This window comes from Diadema antillarum, unplaced genomic scaffold (assembly GCF_040938485.1).
Source record: "Diadema antillarum isolate AM-2024a unplaced genomic scaffold, OU_Dant_1.0 seq00000368_RagTag, whole genome shotgun sequence".
Taxonomy (NCBI): Eukaryota; Metazoa; Echinodermata; class Echinoidea; order Diadematoida; family Diadematidae; genus Diadema; species Diadema antillarum.
In genome coordinates this window covers 73826-93044 of record NW_027271369.1, presented here as the reverse complement: position 1 = coordinate 93044, position 19219 = coordinate 73826, and the positions used below count along the sequence as shown (strand labels likewise).

The window sequence follows — 19219 nt, the reverse complement described above, 5'->3', positions numbered from 1 at the left end:
GGTGAATGCACAGAAGGGCTTTCTGCTACAGCTTTCAAAAAGATCAAATTCCCTTCTCAGCTTTTCAAAGTCTATTTTCCTCCTTTCTCACAGCATCATGTCCCCCCCCCCTTTTTTTTTCTTTGCCTCCTCCTCGACAATGACACTCTCTCACACACACTCATGTACATCTACATCCTTATCTGTTCTTCTCTTCACCTGAAATTTTCCAATTTCCAGTTCTGTTGACAAAGCCCTAACACATTCGCAAAGTCACTCTTATTTCTTCATGCTCTCAGCAAGGTTCCCACAAGGGAACTCTAGCTAATCAGTCTCTGGGTGGGGAAAATAAAGAGGTCTGTTGCACTGAGAGTACAACTGTTGCACACTGGGCACATTGCCAAAGCAATGAGCTGCTGTGTATCTAGAACCTTGCCATCCTTCAGTAGCCCTTCTCATGTGTGACGGTGAGACCTACCATAAAAGGGGCAATTGATTAATTCTAGCCATTTCAGAGAGGCAGTGAAGGGACCTATCTAACCAACTGCTATACAGACAACATAAGTTGAAGGTTCAATGTTTACCTAAAATATGAAACATACAAACAGAGCTTCTCAAGATGACTCTCAGATTTAATTTGACCTTAAAATAAATGAGCCACATCTAGCTCAGAGGCCTATTTCAAGGGCACTACATAAAGTCTCTAACTCTGCCCATAGGCAGCTTTCATCCTTTCTGGCACATGAGTAGAAATACCAGAAGCAGACTGGCATTGCATTGGTTGCTAGGCAACAAAGACAGGTGAAGTCAGTGGAGTCAATCATCCCTCTGTAATGGAAGGCCACAATGAGTTTCTTATTTGTTTTATATACAGAACTATGAGAGAAGACATGAAGACACACACAGTCCTAGCTTGAATGTGTATCACGAGACCAACACCTTTGCAATGTGAAAAACAGTACGCTTTGCATTTGGGTTTTCATGTTTTTGTTGTTTTTTGTTGTTTTGTTTTCCGTTGACAGCATCTGTGACATTCATTTTCCTTTGGTGTATTCACTCAGGTGGACTGGAGACCTTTCCCAGTCTGATTCAATAAAGTTAATGAGAAATGCTACTTTGGAAATGTAATCCCCAATGGAAAAGGTGTTACACTACTATTACATCTATAGGGGTCCTATTACTAGACTGAGCTGACTTGAATCCAGTGAGATGAAAGCAGGATACGTATGTGTTGGAGTGTCGCTACTTAAAAAAAAGGGGAATGTGTATTTACATATATGGCAGACTGACTATCAAGACAATGTGTTTACTATGCAAAGAATTGAACGCTTGCAATACTTACCCAGCCACTTGCAACCATAGAGTTCTATCCTCATACAGACGGAGCTTGTTACCCTGACAACAGGTACAATCCTGAGCACCTGTGCAATGATTAGGGGGCTGATGTGTCGGGTCATCGCTGTATTGGTGTCCCGGTTCCCTTGGATCTCCTAGTATTGGCAAACAAGAGACATGTTGGTGTGAATGTACATCTTTTCTGCCTTGATTACAAATACTCCCTTTGATAATGATCAACCCATGATGATAGCAACAAGCAAGGTATTCCTAAATTAACAAATTTTTCCTAAAACTACAGATTGATATTAATACCAGTTTTATGATTTACACGTGTAGGAGGGTACCATCCCTTGTTTTGATTTCATTGATGAGATGTTAAGAATTTTGCTAATTTAAACAAGTCATAAACAAGTAAAAGGTACAACTTCTGAGGGGAAAAAAAAAGAGTTTTAGTTTTTCCCTGCAATCCTAAGGGGGAAAAAAATATGGTGCTTTAAAATCCTCTAATGGGGCTACATATCATCTGATTGCATGTGTGTGTATGTTTTTATAAGCAGTGATTACAAGACACTGAATGTTTCATTATCAAAATGCTGTTCTTATAAACAATTGGTTACATCAAGGAAAACCTTGGAGTCTTGGCATGAAATGGACTGCATTACATCGCATGTTCTAACTCTTCATGAAGGTTAGAGCTCACCTCCTCTCCATTCCTCTGCACGTAGCGGCGCCACGAGCGGCCGCCATCCCGCGAAAGCTCGATGCGGAAGAACTGGGTATACTCCATGCCATAGTCTGTGTCCCATCGGCCCTGGATGGAAATGGCCGACACAACAGTGAGATTGAGCAAGTCTACCTGGAGATATTCATAGGGGCCAGCGGCTTCTGGCTTGGCACTGACTGGACACCATGCACCAGCTCCTTCATTTAAGTGAAGTCTGAAAGGATGAAAAGAAACAAACAAAACAAAACAAAATATAAATATGAGTCATATTTGATCCAATAGTGCATCCATCAATACTTACAGCCAGTTTTGTGTAGAATCATGCACCCTGTAAAAGTTCCATTTTAAATTAATAGTTATTAAGTGTACATAATAGTAATTACAAGAGAAAATGCTCATGACAAATTTTTGTTTTACTCTCTAACAAGAAAAACTGGCCTTCCCAAATAACATTACCAAATATGCCTCTATGTATCATACTTTATCTATCGATACAGGTTTAGACATATACACATCACACATTTGCCAAAATCATTTAAATGTCATGATGCATTCTACCTGTGTATCAAACTTGACTGAATCTTATCAAACCGAGACACATGGAGAATGATACACAGACAGATCTGATGCCTTCTCTGCACAGTGTCCCATATCTTTGCAGTTAACTGTAATAATCATATCAATATGCCCTCACAAAGACATGTCTTAAAAACATAAACAAATCTGTCCAATACTAGTACATCTAGTACATGATACATTTTTTTTTTAAAGGCTTTGGAGGGGATTGACACTGGCATTTTAGTTTGACAAAAAATTTATACTAATTATACAATAACCCCCTTTTTATTCTCATTTTCATTTATGGGATAAAATTTATCCAAATGTCGATTACATTTATCTTGCTCTAGGAAGGGAAATCATGAAATATTTAAAAAATCGGGTAGAAAAAGCGAAAATGCCAGGTGGCCCACCATCAAATCCAACAAATGCACATTGATCCCACCGAATGTATAACTTGACCAAACTGTAAAAAGCAAAGGCACATCAAGAACTAAGTGAACACAATCAATCAATCTAAATCAAGCTGCTTGAAATATAAGTTCAGCTTACCAATTCACATGAATGCATGCCTAAACATAGCGTAAATGCCTACATTCTCTTAACAAACACACTTGACTCATGGATCACGAATGAAAAAATAAATAGGTCTTCTTTTACAGCATGCCCATATTTTGAGAGTCATCTCACATCCTTCCTTGGCATTAACTAGCATTATCAAAGTATCAAAGATCAGGACAAATTAAAAACTTTCACTTTGTTTTCCTTCTTTGCTGTTAAAAATACATTTTGGAACTAGCTGCGACATAGGTACTAGACAGTAGAAGAAAAGGCAACACATCCATGAGGAAATCCTCTCCTTATGTGAAATAGACTCTTGTTACATCAATATGAATAGCCAGTGGTGCTGTTCACACCAGCATGATTTCATTCTCTGATCTATCATTGAACAGGGACATTTCTGGCAATGATGATGCTTCAGGAAATGGTGAACATGGTTCCATGGATTTTATTGTTTCATTTGACTTCCTCTCTTAACGTCCTATCTGGATTTTATGAAGGGGCAAGAATTCTCTTAAACCATTACAAAATGTAACATGTTGTGACTATAATTAGGCTCACTTTAGTCATCATGCATCACTATTGCATATAATTATTACCCCAGTTTCCATGAGTGGAGGAAAGTGTTGTACTCACAGCTGTCGCCTGTATGCTGGCTGTTGCTTTGACAGTTGTTATAAGTCCTTGTCTTAAGGGTGTCTTGATCCTTGCATACATCTAGTATATTAAACTTCTTCCTTTTTTCCCCCTTGCTTTCAATTCATAAAATATTAGGGTTCATGACTCAGAAAAGGTACACTTGTACTTACAGTGAGGCATAGTGTATATGCTGATCTATGTGGCAGAAATTTTGAAGATTTAGCGGTTACCTTTTTCTATCAATTCTACACTAAAGGGACTGTATCATGAGGAAACTATGAATTGCCTAGGTTGGCCTGACTAAGAATAATTATTGAGGAATTCCTGTAACACTTCAGAATAAGTGTACACTACAGGTTCTTGCAAGCAGCCCAATCTAGAGAAAAATATGGTATCCAGTGGGTACAGACTTTGATCCACGAGTGTCCTAGTCTATGAATAGGATTTGTACTGTAATGCATGATGGGGCACATATTATTTTGCTGTTGGACAATTCTATACTTGCAAGCCTGCACTAGTCATGGTTTTTAAAAGTATCTTGATGGGCAGTGGATAAAAGATTGATTCAACCAAAGAACCATAATATCTGCCTATCTGTTCCCTGTAAGTTCAGTACCTCACACCTGTTACAAGAGATGTGTTGATGCAGGGAGGTGCACCTCCCTGGCTGATGTCATCTACAATACAGCTTTCTACATGGAGACTTGTGACGACACAAGAAAAACTAGAAATCCTCCGCCATAATGCATGATTCTCCCAATACTAGCAATAGGCGTATAGTACAATGTCTTCACAATGTGTGATCCATGACAATTTCACATAACTGGCAAAATATTGAAATGGCAGGTTTGTCAGAAATGTCTTGAACTGGGTTTGCTATGATTTTCTAAGAGTGTAGGTACACATATTTGGGAATTGAGAATTTTTACTTGAATTCCGACGGACCTTTTTATAAGTTTATGCATTGAGTAATTTCCAAGGTATGAAGAAAGAGTGTAATGATGGTACAAAATAGATGTTTTTTTTTTTTTTTTTTTTTTTTTTTTTTGGGGGGGGGGGCATTGAAACCTGGCCTTTGACCCTTAACCTTTGACCTTTGACCTTCTGGCTGGAAATTTCCCAGAGAATCTCCATTAGGTAATGCATGTATTAAGTTTTGAAACTAATAATGCAAACATTGCATATGTATATGAGGGAAATTGTATAGTAAAATTTTGAGGAGTTGACCTTGACCTTTGACCCCTGACTATTGACCCATGACCCCTAAACTCCCTAGATAATCCCAGCCCATCAGTACATGCGTATGTACCAAGTTCATAGAAGATACATTGAACCATTTGCGAGAAAAGTGATATTGCAACATTTTCACCTAACCTATGACCTTTTGACCTTTGACCTTGTGACATGAAACTCTCTCTGGAGAATCTTTACGCAGTAGTACATGTCCACACCAAGTTTCAAGAAAATACCTTTGGGCATTGCAAAGATATGGGGGAAATTGCAACATTTGTAGCATTTGACCTTGACCTTTTGACCTTTGACCTCTTGCCAATGTCACTAAAATCTACTCAACTAATTGTCCCATCATACATCATCCTTGGACCAAGTTTGGTGAAAGCTGTTTCATCCAGTTTTGAGTTATCCGTAAACAGATAAATTTTAGGATTTGACCTTGATCTTTGACCTTTGACCTCTGTCCGATTTCACTGAAAAAGTAATCAAGTAATTGTCCCATCATACACCATCCTCCAACAAAGTTTGGTGAAATTTGCTCCATCCAGTCTTGAGTTATCGCGTAAACGGATACAATTTCATGATTTGACCTTGACCTTTGACCTTTGGCCGATTTCACCCAAAATCTCATCAAATAATTGCCCCATCATACTTCATACTTGGACCAAGTTTGGTAAAATTCCAGTAAATATTACTCAAGTTATCGCGTAAACGAAAGCGGACGGACGGACGGACAACCCGAAAACATAATGCCTCCGGCACTTCGTGGTGGAGGCATAAAAATCAAGTGTGAACAAATTCTTCCCAGTGTGAATGCAATGGCTCCCTCCATGGGATTAGCTTTCATGGGAAATGTCAGACTTCCCAATGATTCTACATCATTCTGCTAGAAGAAGTCCTTACTCAATCAGCACCACCCCTTTACTCAGCTTACATGGAGTATGGATTTCATTTTCCCAATACTTTTGGCAATGTGGGTTATCAGGTCAATGTGGAAGAACTTTGTGGGCTTTTTTGTTCTTTTTTTCAAAGGGGTGTCATCAGTTGTGTGGAAGGGGGTTTTATGTCAACATGCTATTAACCTGATTTGTTCAATCCTCTTTCAATATTTTGAACAAATATGACAAGAAATATAAATTAAACACACTCACACAAATGTATGTATTTATATGAAATATGGCTAGAATGTTTCGAGAAGATAATGTACCACCTAATGCTTTCCTTCTGAGGATATGTCACCATTCTTCAGTCATCCCCTCCTGTCAGTCTCAAACCCAGACTCATCAAAATGTCCAGGTCGCTGTGAAATGGTATACATGAATCTGATGGTACTTAAAAAAGCAATAATTCATCAGACATCTGCCTGGACTATGATTGTTTTTCCAGCTGTCAATCCTGCCGCTGGGCAGACACAACAGTGCGTGCTCTACATGCCCTCCACACTGTAGTCTTGTCACCGTTTCCCACCAACGAATTACCACATCAATTTGCGGGGTTTCCTCACTTCTAAGTGGTAAATCAGCACCAGCTAGATTAGGTAAGAAATTATTGATTCAATCAGAGCATTGGCGTGACTGAGCAGCTACCTATGACATCGTCTCATTTCCCTACTGTGGAGAAAAAATGAACTAATGGAATATGACAGACACACACTGACTCACTGTAAATGACATTGATGATTAAGAAGTGACTTGTGGCTTTATACACACCAAGCACAGACATGGGAGGTTCCAGTGGGTGGTTTGGTGAGGGAAAAGTTATTGATTTCATTGATGGTCTTGTTAACGTTAAACAGATGTTGAGTGAATGGAATATTATGACTAATTACACCTTAGCAATGAAAAGGGGTCATCAGGTTCAAACTAAAAGGAGTGTAATCAGAGCGCTGTCCAGTTTTTGAACATGTTGGAGGTGGGTACCTATTGTACTAAGGCTGATATGGTGCCACAGAAAACCAGCATATCATTTTTGCTATTTTCCTGTCATTTTATGATGATAATAAGGATGATTATGATTATCATATTAATCTTCATCATCATTATCATTACCATAATTGTGATACTTATCAATACTGCTACCATGACTATTATTTTCACACTATCATAATTACTGTCATCATAACTACCAATATCAGAACCACCACAACTAGACAATAAGAAATTACCTCTTGACCACCACTAGTCAAACATTATTTGCGAGATTACATGATGTGATTCACATTCGCTTTAATGTGAAGAAAAAAATACTAGAGTAGCATGAGACATGTTTCTAAACACAGTTTCTTTAATGTGTGAAAGTCTTGTCAGTCTGATCAAGATATAATGGGCTCTTTTCTGTTTGTAATGCAGACTTGGGAAACATAAATTCTGAGATTCTAGACCATCTTTTCTCAGCTGTCTGTGACAGCTATTAGGAGTGGGCTAACCCAGGCCATCAGCCGCAGTGATAAACATGGTGGAAAGATGCAGGTACAGTGAATGCATGTTACAATGGCAGTTGAAATTACAAGTGCACTTATGCTTTGATAGAAGTGGTTAAAAGAGACCCTCACATTAATGACAGTGGTCCGGAAATTATAGGGGGCCTACTAGAAAGAATCACATAACGCATTGTGCAAATGTGGTTATTCATTCTCCCTTGATCAGGAAACAAATTATTCATCTGAACTTTGGTGTCACATGATTACATATTTTGGATGATTTTTGTCCTTATATGGATGGAAGCTTGACCATAATCTTCGAGCCACTAATTGTGAAAAAAAAAAAAAGAAGAGAAAAAAATACCAAACTTTCGTGCCACTATCATGAAATATATCAATATTATATTCTCCTTCCCCTACATATCACTGAACTAAATTACTGACTAAACTCTTTTCTTTTATAGGCAAAAATGACTACCTATTCTAGAGTTCTATGTCCCTTTAAATCAAAACACTGTATTTGTTCTAAGCACGATCAGCCATTTTCACAAAGTTGCTGCAAAACGATACATAGACTACTTGGAACAAACCTGAAGAGTCACATTGTTCCTTACCAAACCTACAATACACCAAGGCTTTGCAACAGTGTTATCACAATATTTGTACAATAAACATAGCATGCTGAAATTTCTGTAAAGAGCTTCCTTATAATAAAGCATAAATGTGTATCACATGAGAAAAGTTATAGGAGAACCTCTGCCAACTTTTACTGACCTTGCATTCTGGGGTCCAAAAGAGAGAGTGTTATTCATGTACACAGAGCTTGCAGATAGCTGTTCATCCTTGATGGTTTTATCATTCATGCCTAGTGGATACAGGCATGTATCTGAAAAGAGATAAGAGAAAGACATCAAAACACAGTTAAGTAATGACTCGACTGCTTCACTGTAACAACTCTATTGGTCACATATTCCTTTAAATTTTTTTAATACCTGCCTATGTCTCTTTATTTCATCAAAACTGGAATTCGGTTGTCATATTTCAATTCAGACTGAGCAATATATCATTCCTATCATTACCATGCTTTTTCTGTAACATAAAATTGCACATGAATGTGGTCAATGTTTACCTCGTGGTAAAACATGATGTTCACCTCGTGGTAAAACATGATATTAAAAGGAAGCCACTGCAATGTACTGATAACATGGCTGAGGCTTGTCACACAACATTATTGTATGAGTCATTTGATGGTATATTGTCAACACAGCTAGAACAAGTTCAACAAAACAGCTCCTATGTTCATTTATATTTCAAGCAGTAGCCAACAAATTAGGCCATCATACCTTGTGATTACTTATGGATCAGAGCAGAGAAAGACGAACAAAAAAGTGTGAGATGGCTACCAGGTCTGGGAAGACAGTGGTCATAGCAACAGACACAGATGGAGTGTGTGGAGGGAAAGCTCAGGAGAGCTCCCGCCACATTGGATGCGCATAATTTCCTGTGTGATGAGGCGAGCCACGCTGGGCCACCACAGCCTGCATAAAGATGCAAGCATGTCACGGCTCGAGTGTGGTATGTCGTTTTTCCTCAAATAATCCTTCTTAATGCCCATCAGGGCCCCATGTGATGTCATTTCATCCTCATGACAAATAACAATGAAGTTAATGGAGATATATTCCACTTATTTTCCACTGACCTAATGCATAATGAAATCTCACACAAAATGCCATTTAGCTCCTGAGCAAGATTAGATCACTTCCTCATGACAACCAATATTCAGTGTGAAGGGTAGTAGCAGTAATTTAATTTCATCACTGCATCACTGCCCTTATGTTCAATGACTACACTATACTGTGGCCCCTTGGAAACTTCAAATTCAATGCACACATATCTTGCAAAAGTTACGAATGATGCTATTCCAAATGAAGTGATAGTGATAAGTTGAGAATCGATATTTGTTTAACTAATTAAGTATCTGATCTTTCAACGTTATGTTTACAGTATCAAATAAAGGCTCTGTGAGTGCAAAAGGAAACGTCACTAAAAAAAAAAAACTTTCAATATTGGTATAACGAGCAATAAATAATTTTAAGCCATATACAAATTTCCTGAGCAACTTATAAACCAATAGACTTCAAAGCATATTCACAATTCTATAATGTATGTTGATGGATGAAATATACTGCATGGCAGTACTATCAATATTACTAAATTATATTATTATCACTATTATCATTATTATTATTTTTATTAATATTATTATTATTATTATTATCATCAATATTATTATTATTATTATTATTTGTTTTTATCATTATTGTTATTATCATTATTATTGTTATCATTATTATTATTATTCATTCGAATAAGTAAACACAAGATACATATCATCAGCATAAACAGTAGAAAGCTTTATCATATTACACTTTGCTATTGAGTTCTTTTCTCTTCATCAATATATCAGAAATGAAAATATCAACCACTTTAAACTACTGAATTTGGTCCTTCATTCTTTGAAAGATAAAATCTTTTCTCCCTCCCTGCGGAATTGCTCTCTTCTTAATACTGATATGTATTGCTATATGACATACATGTATTGTACTTCTATAAGATTTGAAAATAAGCCTTTATCAAAAGATTTGACTGGTTTGCCATAGAGTAAGATGAGGACAAAGGAAGAAGCCTGCCTCAATATTGTCCAACTGTACTGACTCCTGACTGCCCAGGGGTTTTTATCTTGTCAGTTAGCAGCGCAATGGAAGGGAATGATGGTAGCGTGCATCCTTGAGTAAGTCTGACTGATGTTGCAACATCTCTTTATTGATCCCAGTTCAATAAATCACAAGGGTATCTCATTGTCTATCAACCCGCGACGTGGTGTGTTTGCGAAATGACTCACAGTTTGTACTGTCAGCAATAGCTAGTGTGAGCTGGAAAACGGGGAACAGGGTATACCTACCGTCCGGACTCTGTATCCTATATTAAAAAGATAAGATTTGATTCAAGAGGGGCGTTTTTTTTTTTTCTGAAATGATAAATTCATCTATTGTACGAGTTTATGACTAAGTCATTAGCTGCCACTCCATGGTAATGGAAGTGCACAACAATAGGGGCTGGAGCTGCATACGGACAAAGAAGATGACATTTCTTTCGTATCTCATGATAATACCATATCAAACAGGAAAATAGCCTGAGGCAAATGTCAAACAGGAAAATAGCCTGAGGCAAATGTAATTAGAAGAGAGAGGCATATTCTTGATGAATCCAAACTCTCTCATTGTGATCCTTACAATATGATATACATGTACAATAGTGTAAACACATCGGTACAAAGGGGAATGAAAATGCATGGCAGCCTTCGTTCTCACATATCTAAAGCCTGAAAAATATAAAGCACACCAGTCACTCATCAGAGGAAACAAATTGGAATTCATCTCTCTGTACAATGTAGTTTAGTGAATGCATACATTTGTGTGGTTTTTGTGATTTATTTTACAGCCTGATCATGGTGTTTGATGAAAGTTACACAAAACTGTCTTCATTAGTATCAGAACTAAGAGTTGCAGGTGCTGAGTGAAGAAAACACACAACACCCAGCTGCTTCAAGAAGCAGAAAGACCATAAAAATTGTGCATCTTAATTTTGTGAATTTGGCTTCTTGCAAAATTTGCGAAAATAACAATATAATAATAATAATTTTAGTTGAACAGTATGGCATTACTCTCTCACACAAACTAAATATACAATTAATAGGACTGAATGAAGCTGCACATGTTAGCATTCTATACACCAGAAGAAAAACTCTTTTCTATGCTGCAAGGTACTTTCAATATCAAAAGATGAAATCACTTTCCTAGATTCCTGTTTTGAATGATAATAGCACATAACAGCAGTATAGTAGTACAAATCTAGGAGGATGGAAAAAGAAAGAAAAAAAGATGACGTAATTGCTTGATCATACAAATGTATGACAATGATGGTTCATTGGTATTGATCATTCATTTCTTTTTCTTCATTTTATTCTGATCAAGGAGTGTGGTACCTCCTTGGTCTGAATTCCATCATATTTAACATATGGTTTGTTTTATTTCTCTTTCTCTCTTCCTTTCAACTATCTTTCTCTTTGAAGTATATTCTTGATTATACGCCATACATTATACTATATACAAGTTCACATCCTGAAGTAAAAATTCTTGCCAACCCAAACTATTACTGTCCAGCCACCAGACAACATTCAATCTGAGCAGATATACCGGTACACAATCCACTCCCAACACTAATGACACACAGTTTTGCAATGGAGAAATGAAGAGTCTTGGCCTCCCATCCGCACAATGCACACACACACACACACATGCATGCAGGCATGCCTATTATACGAGCAATCTTATGTTCCCCTAGTTTGAGACTGTCACTTCGGAGCATCAGCAGCATTTACTATGCATTACTACACCATGCTGCTGGAAGATGCTTAAAATGGGTAGCATCTGCAGGCTGCAGCAGCCTATTAAAGCTCCAGATCAATTCTGGTGATACAAAATCTTCCATGTAAGGACTGTGCTACATTTTTGCTTCACTTTGTTTCTCATGTAATGCTACGTACCTTAACAGTATGTAATGAGAAAACTTTAGGAATAGAGAAAAGGAAAATGTCTTGATAATATGGACCAAGTTCAAACATAGACAGGGTTATAAATGAGTAATCTCCCATTCTCCCTTCAGAAATAATTTAAAATGTCAGCATTACTTGCATAAATACATAATGTTGCCTTCTAAAAGCACATGATGGTGACAAGTGTTATCATTTTTGCTTGCTTCACACTACTCTACTGGGAATTCATAGATATGTACAGGTAGCCACTGACTTAACTGTTGCTTTGCTATTTCCCAACCACACTTCCCCTAAAGACAGCATGCAGTGTCATAAAACAAGCACTTAGTCAGCAAAAACAGATCAATAAATAAATGAAATGAAAATAAATTGTAATAATTTACTTGACCTGCTAAACACTTTATTTTTCGCTGCTCTAAACATTCCATCTAAATTAGTTATGACTGCAGAGAAGTTGAGTCAGAGATTTCACTGTACTCATGGGAGAGCAAGTCATCTGTAAAAACTTCTCAGAATTTTGTTTTGTTGAACCATAGTTGCTACCATTCGTTTGTAGCTCCATGATTGAACCTTCAAGTCAACATATCCAAGCTGTTGATATTATCATTGCCTACCATTCAAGTTCAAGGTGGAGCTTTCATGAACCCAAATCACTAGTGCAATAAATAACCCTGTTAGATTAGTGTTTCATATGTGACCGTGCATTACAAAAACAACAATAAGTCGCACCCCTTGATTTTACATGAGGACTCAAAAAAGGTGAAATAGGTCAACCAAGTCAATCTTGGGTTTTTCATATTTTCTGAAAGAGCTAATCTTTTTCTACATTATACCTGAGTTTGGGATCATAAAATGGATGGGAAAGTGTGTTTTCAGCAGTTTTTCTACAACGCTTTTTTTTTTTTGGTCAGCTTGTTTGTACACAGTAGAGTGGTGAGATCAGGTATGTCTTAGAGGCCCCTTTTCATTTCTTGAAAATTCTTTGCACACCCTTTACTTTAAACTCTAATAACTTTTGGGGGGATAATGCTAACTGCCTTGAAAGTTAACATTAATAATGAACAGAATGTGCTTTACAGAGCATGGTCAATTCCAGCTTAATCTGATAATCCTTTCATTGTTGTTGCTACAGTGGTTTACATCCTGTTTTTGTCCCATTCATCACACTGCTACAGTGTAGCATGGTTTGGTAAAAATTAAAGCGCTTGAATAGATCAGACCCTATACTTCAGAGCCCCTTTTCTTAGATCACACTTTCCACAGTGTGTGCTTTCTTTCCAATATTCCCATAGGTTAGGAGAGTCTATTTGATTTGAGTTAAACATTATTTTAAAGCTTTGAGTCTGCTCTTTCAGAATTTGCCCATTATTGAAAATCCATGTGTGGCAACTTTCTGCTAGTTTTGTGATGCAGGGTCACGTATGAACACTGCCCGTATTTTGAAACATGCACAAAATTATGCAAACAAACAGTATGTGCAATAAGCATGAGTACTAAGATATATGAACACAATGACGGACACTAAGTACTTTAATATTCTTTAAGCAATGCAGTTATGACTGGAGCAATAAGGGCTCTGTTATCATGCTGGAACACTGCTGATATACTCTGATCATTTGCTGGTTGAGCTACAGTTATACATATAGGCCCTAGATACCTAAAGAACAACCACCAAAATTTTTGAAAAGGAAAATTTCTTTATCAGAATTGTCATCAGCATCAGAATAAAGAAGCACCAACCAGTTACAGCTATATCACTCTGAAGTGTGTGTATCAACTTTACTTTTCATGTGCTATCTTCCACCCCCCCCCCCCTTAAAGGTAGGGGATACCTTTTACAGACCTCCCAAAATGCAGCAAAACATTAAATATGAACCTCAGGGGGCTTGTTTAGGCCACTGCTGAGAAATTTGGAAGTCAACAGTTATCTACAATTTGAATAATGCACAAAACTCAACTACTCAGTAGTTCTTTGTGTCAGCCACACTTCAGCCTTTTTGTTGCAGTCTTCTGTATGTTTTTATCTATAAACACGAATCTAAAAGTATAAGAGCTGATGTAATAACATATAGAGTGTGTGGCAAGAATGTATATAGAAATTTTTGTAAGTTTTGATGAACTTTCTTCGCAAAATATACATGATGGACACACATGCAGTGCATGGGTCTGCAAAGGTAGCCTAGTAATGTACTGGAATTTACGGTGAGCCCCGAAAAAAATTCAATTCAAAATCTAACGGTCAATAAAAGTGTACTAAATGTTACCCTCCACTTTCAATACTTTATGGGAGTTTCTAAAATGATACTCTCTTCAACATACCATTGTATTTGTACAACTCTTCATTTAAGGCATGCAAATGGGATTCCCTACCTTTAAACTATCATAGATCTATAGGTATACAACTAAAAGAAGATGATCATAATTTTCCTCTCTCAATCACAAGTGAGTCTCATTGGTAACATTATCACTACCATGCAGCTACACTGTACATTTAGAGATTCATCCAGAACATATTGTCAGCTCCAATTGCATCCCTTTAAAGGGCAAGTTCACCTTCATAGACATGTGGATTGAGTAAATGCAACAATATTAGTAGAACACATCAGTGAAAGTTTGAGGAAAATCAGATGATCCGTTCAAAAGTTACGAATTTTTAAAGTGTCTGCGCAGTCACTCCTGGATTAGAAGACTACTACAGTGTGTGATGTCACATGCATAGAATGATATCAGGGTTCGAAATTGGCGATGGTCCGCTGGCCATTGGCCACCCAAAATCATGTCGGACTAGCTAAAAATCATAAAATTCTGAAGTAACTAGTCCGTCTGGCTAGCCAAAATATTGCTTCAGTGTCAAAATTGATTCTAAGTAGTCCGCCTGGCTAGTTAAAGAAAAAGTTAAGTGCGACCCCTGGATATAAAGAAAATATAAAGAAAATTCAACATATTTTCACTTTTCCCACATAATAAAGAAACACCTGACTTGCCTCTTTCAGAAGGCAGGGGGAATGATATTATCCTTAACTTACGACAGAGACAAGTCGAGGGAATGTGCACTTTTTTCAAAAAATCAAACTTTGTAAAATTCTCTGTTTACATTGTATTTTCCTTATATTCTTCTATGCATGTGACATCACACACTGTGATAATCTTCTATTCCAGGAGTGACGTGCAGATACTTTAAAAATTCACAACTTTTGAATGGATAGTTGTATTTTCCCCCAAACTTTCACCGATGTGTTTTACTAATATTGCTGCATTCACTCAATCCACATGTATAGAAGGTGGACTTGTCCTTTCCTTTAAAGGACAAGTTCACCTTCATAAACATAAGGATGGAGAGAATGTTGCAATATTAGTAGATCACATCATTGAAAGTTTGAGGAAAATCGGACGATCCGTTCAAAAGTTATGAATTTTTGAAGTTTTTGTGCAGTAACCCCTGGATGAGAAGACTACTGCAGTGTGTGAATAACTTAGATGTCACATGCGTACAACAATACAAGGAAAATATAAAGAGAATTTCACAAAATGTCATCTTTTGAAAAAAGTACACATTCCCCCGACTCGTTACCGACAAATGTTATGGGTAATATTAGTCCCCCTGCCTTTAGAAAGAGGCAAGTCAAGTGCTCTATCATTATGTGAAAAAAGTGAAAATATGTTGAATTTTCTTTACATTTTCTTTATACTGTTGTACGCATATGACTCACAAGCTGTAGTAGTCTCCTCATCCAGCGGTTCCAACACAAAAATTTTAAAAATTCATAACTTTTGCATCGATTGTCCAATTTTCCTCAAACTTTCACTGATGTGTTCTACTAATATTGTTGCATTCTCTCAATCCTTATGTTTATGAAGGTGAACTTGTCCTTTAATATTGTTTTCCCTTTGGCTTTCATCTTGTCCTCTAGAGTGGCTGTACTTTCAAAGAGCAATGGCCCAGAGCTTCCTGTGTACCTAATCGCTTTGTTGACACTCGTTTGGACCTTGCTCCCTGTTCATAACCCACATGAATCACATCAAACAAGGAGACAGATGATTTTGATTGCTGCTGTAACAAGAACCAGCTTCCTGTTTCTATTGGCATCAATCATCACCTGCTCAAATGCTCCTTAATTTGTAATCCTTATCTAAAATTTCAAGCACACCATGTATACTTCAGACACATTTACTTCACCATCAAAACATCAGACAAAACATTCAACGTGGTCTACATCAACCCATGACCGAAAGTATCGTTACTTCCAAATTTGAACAACTGTAACACCATAAACATTTAATACTTTTAAATGGGAAATTCTAAGCACAAGATAGTTAAGTTTTCATCTTAACTGTAGCTATACCTTGATATAAGTTTTCAACATATAATTCCTGTAAATATTAGTTCCTCAATAGCATTGATCTACAATAACATGTACTACATGTGTATATGTCTGATAATTTTTTTAAAATCATTTTTATCAAGGATGTGGTAGAGTTGGTTCTCTGAGATGATATGGCTGACCTTGGCCAAGTCATTCTGTGAACAATGAGAACTGGTTGACTAAAGACTGCCACCGTCACACACTGCCTGAACCCAGACAAGGTGTGTAGGCTCTGACCTCTTTCTAAACAATGCTTTGTGGTTTATAAGACCTGTATTTTATCTATGCACAGCAAGTGAAACATGTCATGTTAAAATCATCACAGCATGAGGTTTGATCTTGATTCAGAGAACATTTCAAATAACAGGAAATACATTACAGAAATTTACATCAATTGGATTTCTCATAAAGTCTATAAACAGCATTAAGGTCCACTCAAACTTCAATTAAAGATATATCTATTTTAAGCAGTAAAATTGGATGATTTTAGGAGTTACAGAATTATGTGTGACAGGTAGTCAAATGTAGTATGAGATCTATTGCTGAATAACATATCATATAGGCCTAGTCCATTGGCACACAAAGCCCTGCCTAAAACTTTGATGACATATCCTATTACTTACATTAGTGCAGATCAATCCCTGGTACAAGTTTATCAAACAAACCTTGCTATCAACATTAATTCAAAATCTTGTCTTTAATGAATGCAGACAGATAGGTACATATGCACCCTTTTAGCTTGTTGCAAGCCACAGTACACTGTAAAGGCCAATGTGATGAAGCTAAGCAGTTTTACAAGCGTTGCAGGAAAAATAATGCCTCCCGCACCCTTGGGCAGAAGCATATCAATGACATAAGAAAATAAAACTCTACATTGAAAAGATACAAATGTTTCATGCTCCTGTCAGGATTCAGAAAATAAGACTGCAGAATAACATGTCAGAAGTAGTCTATTATTATTTGGTCTTCCAACATCTCTCTGATCTATCTCTCTGCTATAAAACAAAATATGAAGCTATCTTGCTATTAGCGGAGTGAAATATATCCACATGGTCCGCATGTCTAGAACAGCGAGACTACTTCTCATGCAAATAATTATTCCCACTCTCTCTCCCTCCCTACCCCCTCCTCTTCTCCCTCCCCCTCTGTCATCCTTACACTCTAACCCCCCACAGATCTCAACCTAATTACCTCAACGCTAGGCTGCTTTCTCTCACTGTGCCTCCTCTACTTTCAGCATCTTCCCTATCAAATTTCAGCTGACACAATCCCAGTAATCCATCCACAAGTCAGTTTTGATTTTTAATAGCATATTGCCAATCCCACTGTCGACATCTCAATTCACAGTGTCTGAGCAGTCAAATAAATGAGCCAATACATCTCACGAGGGATCATAAAACAATGGACACACTCCATTCATGTCACATGCCTCACTGAAAATCATTTTACAAGAAGAGAACAAATATTTTTTTCCTGATATATAATGAAAAGCATACTAAGAAAAAAAAGAAGAAAAAAAAAAGAAGAATGCCCTAACACAGAATAGATGATTCCCAAGCATGAATTATTTCCAAAGATCATTTGTGGGGCAAAGTTTGAGCAATAAAATTCAATATTGTGAATTCCAAGACTGAATTAGTCCGTATGTCATTAAGTTTCTTTGCCCTTACAAATGGCCTCATGGCTACCAGACTTACCAGGCTATAATTAGGAGGTGAACAAGTGAGGGACGAGTCAAAGAAAGGGCACAGACTTTGTGTAGTTTGGGGTTCAATCAATGTCTTCTACACATATCTTAATTGCTTTTGTAACATATGCTCATTATGCATTTGTTCATGCTTGCCTCCTGGTATATATATTTGAAACATCTTATTTATTGATCAGAATAAAGAGATTCATGACAAAGAGAAAGTAACTTTCAATGAAGATTATGAAATGATATTTATGGGATGAGCTCTACAATGGATGAAATTCTGCAGTGCAAGAACTACACAGGTAGGCTACAATTGTACATGTAAGTTCTTACCATAAGTTCGGCATCTAAAGTAGATAACTACCGACCAGAAATTTTTGCCAATTTTGTGCACCATGATTTGTGATATTGAAATGCAAACAGCAGTTGATATATTCGTGTAGACAAGAAATTGAATGGCAGTGGTAATTCGCAGAAATTTCATGCCGCGAAAAAGGCCGTCAACTACAATTCGTAAAAATTTAAGCGCCAAATATTTCTGTTTTTTTACAGTATGCACTGCAGAATAGCCTCTCTGGTTAAACTATTATGTTTCTTTGCAACTGAAAAACACTAATTCCAAATCTAACATACAACATAAAAGCTGCAAATATGACAACAAATATGTGCACAAAATATGACCAATTTCACAGTAATACTCCTGGAACCATTTTATTGCTCGGGTAGTGGTATGGCAACATTGAGACATTCAGGAAAAGAAGGAGGTAAGGTTAGAAATAATGATGGTGGGAAGCAAAGAGAGGGAAGAGCCAGCCTGCTTATGCATGCTGAATTCCCTGTGTACTGTGATGTATTATGCTGACAGATGTCTACACTCTCAGCTACATGGAATATTTGCACACTCCATCATCCACACTTCACCTGCAGGGGGCTCTCCAGTGGTGAAATGAAAGGTAACTGTGTAACTCAGCTGGATACATGGTATGCAATCTACATTCTCACCAGGATTACGATATGAAGGGGCTAAAACAATGTAACAGAAAAAAAAAAAACAAACATTACCATCAGCTATAATGCATGATGCACTATATGGACA

The 19219-nt window shown here is 37.1% G+C and overlaps 1 protein-coding gene across 1 annotated transcript in view; it reads right to left on the bottom strand.

Moving 5' to 3' along the window:
• Positions 1–19219, bottom strand: part of LOC139731313 (discoidin domain-containing receptor 2-like) — a 47567-nt gene that overhangs the window by 21222 nt on the left and 7126 nt on the right. The window contains exons 2-4 of the mRNA XM_071642202.1: positions 8226–8337; positions 2018–2255; positions 1322–1469 (exon numbers count right to left, since the gene is read on the bottom strand). Of these exons, the coding sequence (XP_071498303.1) occupies positions 1322–1469; positions 2018–2255; positions 8226–8337 (498 nt within the window). The remainder of the gene's footprint in view (positions 1–1321; positions 1470–2017; positions 2256–8225; positions 8338–19219) is intronic.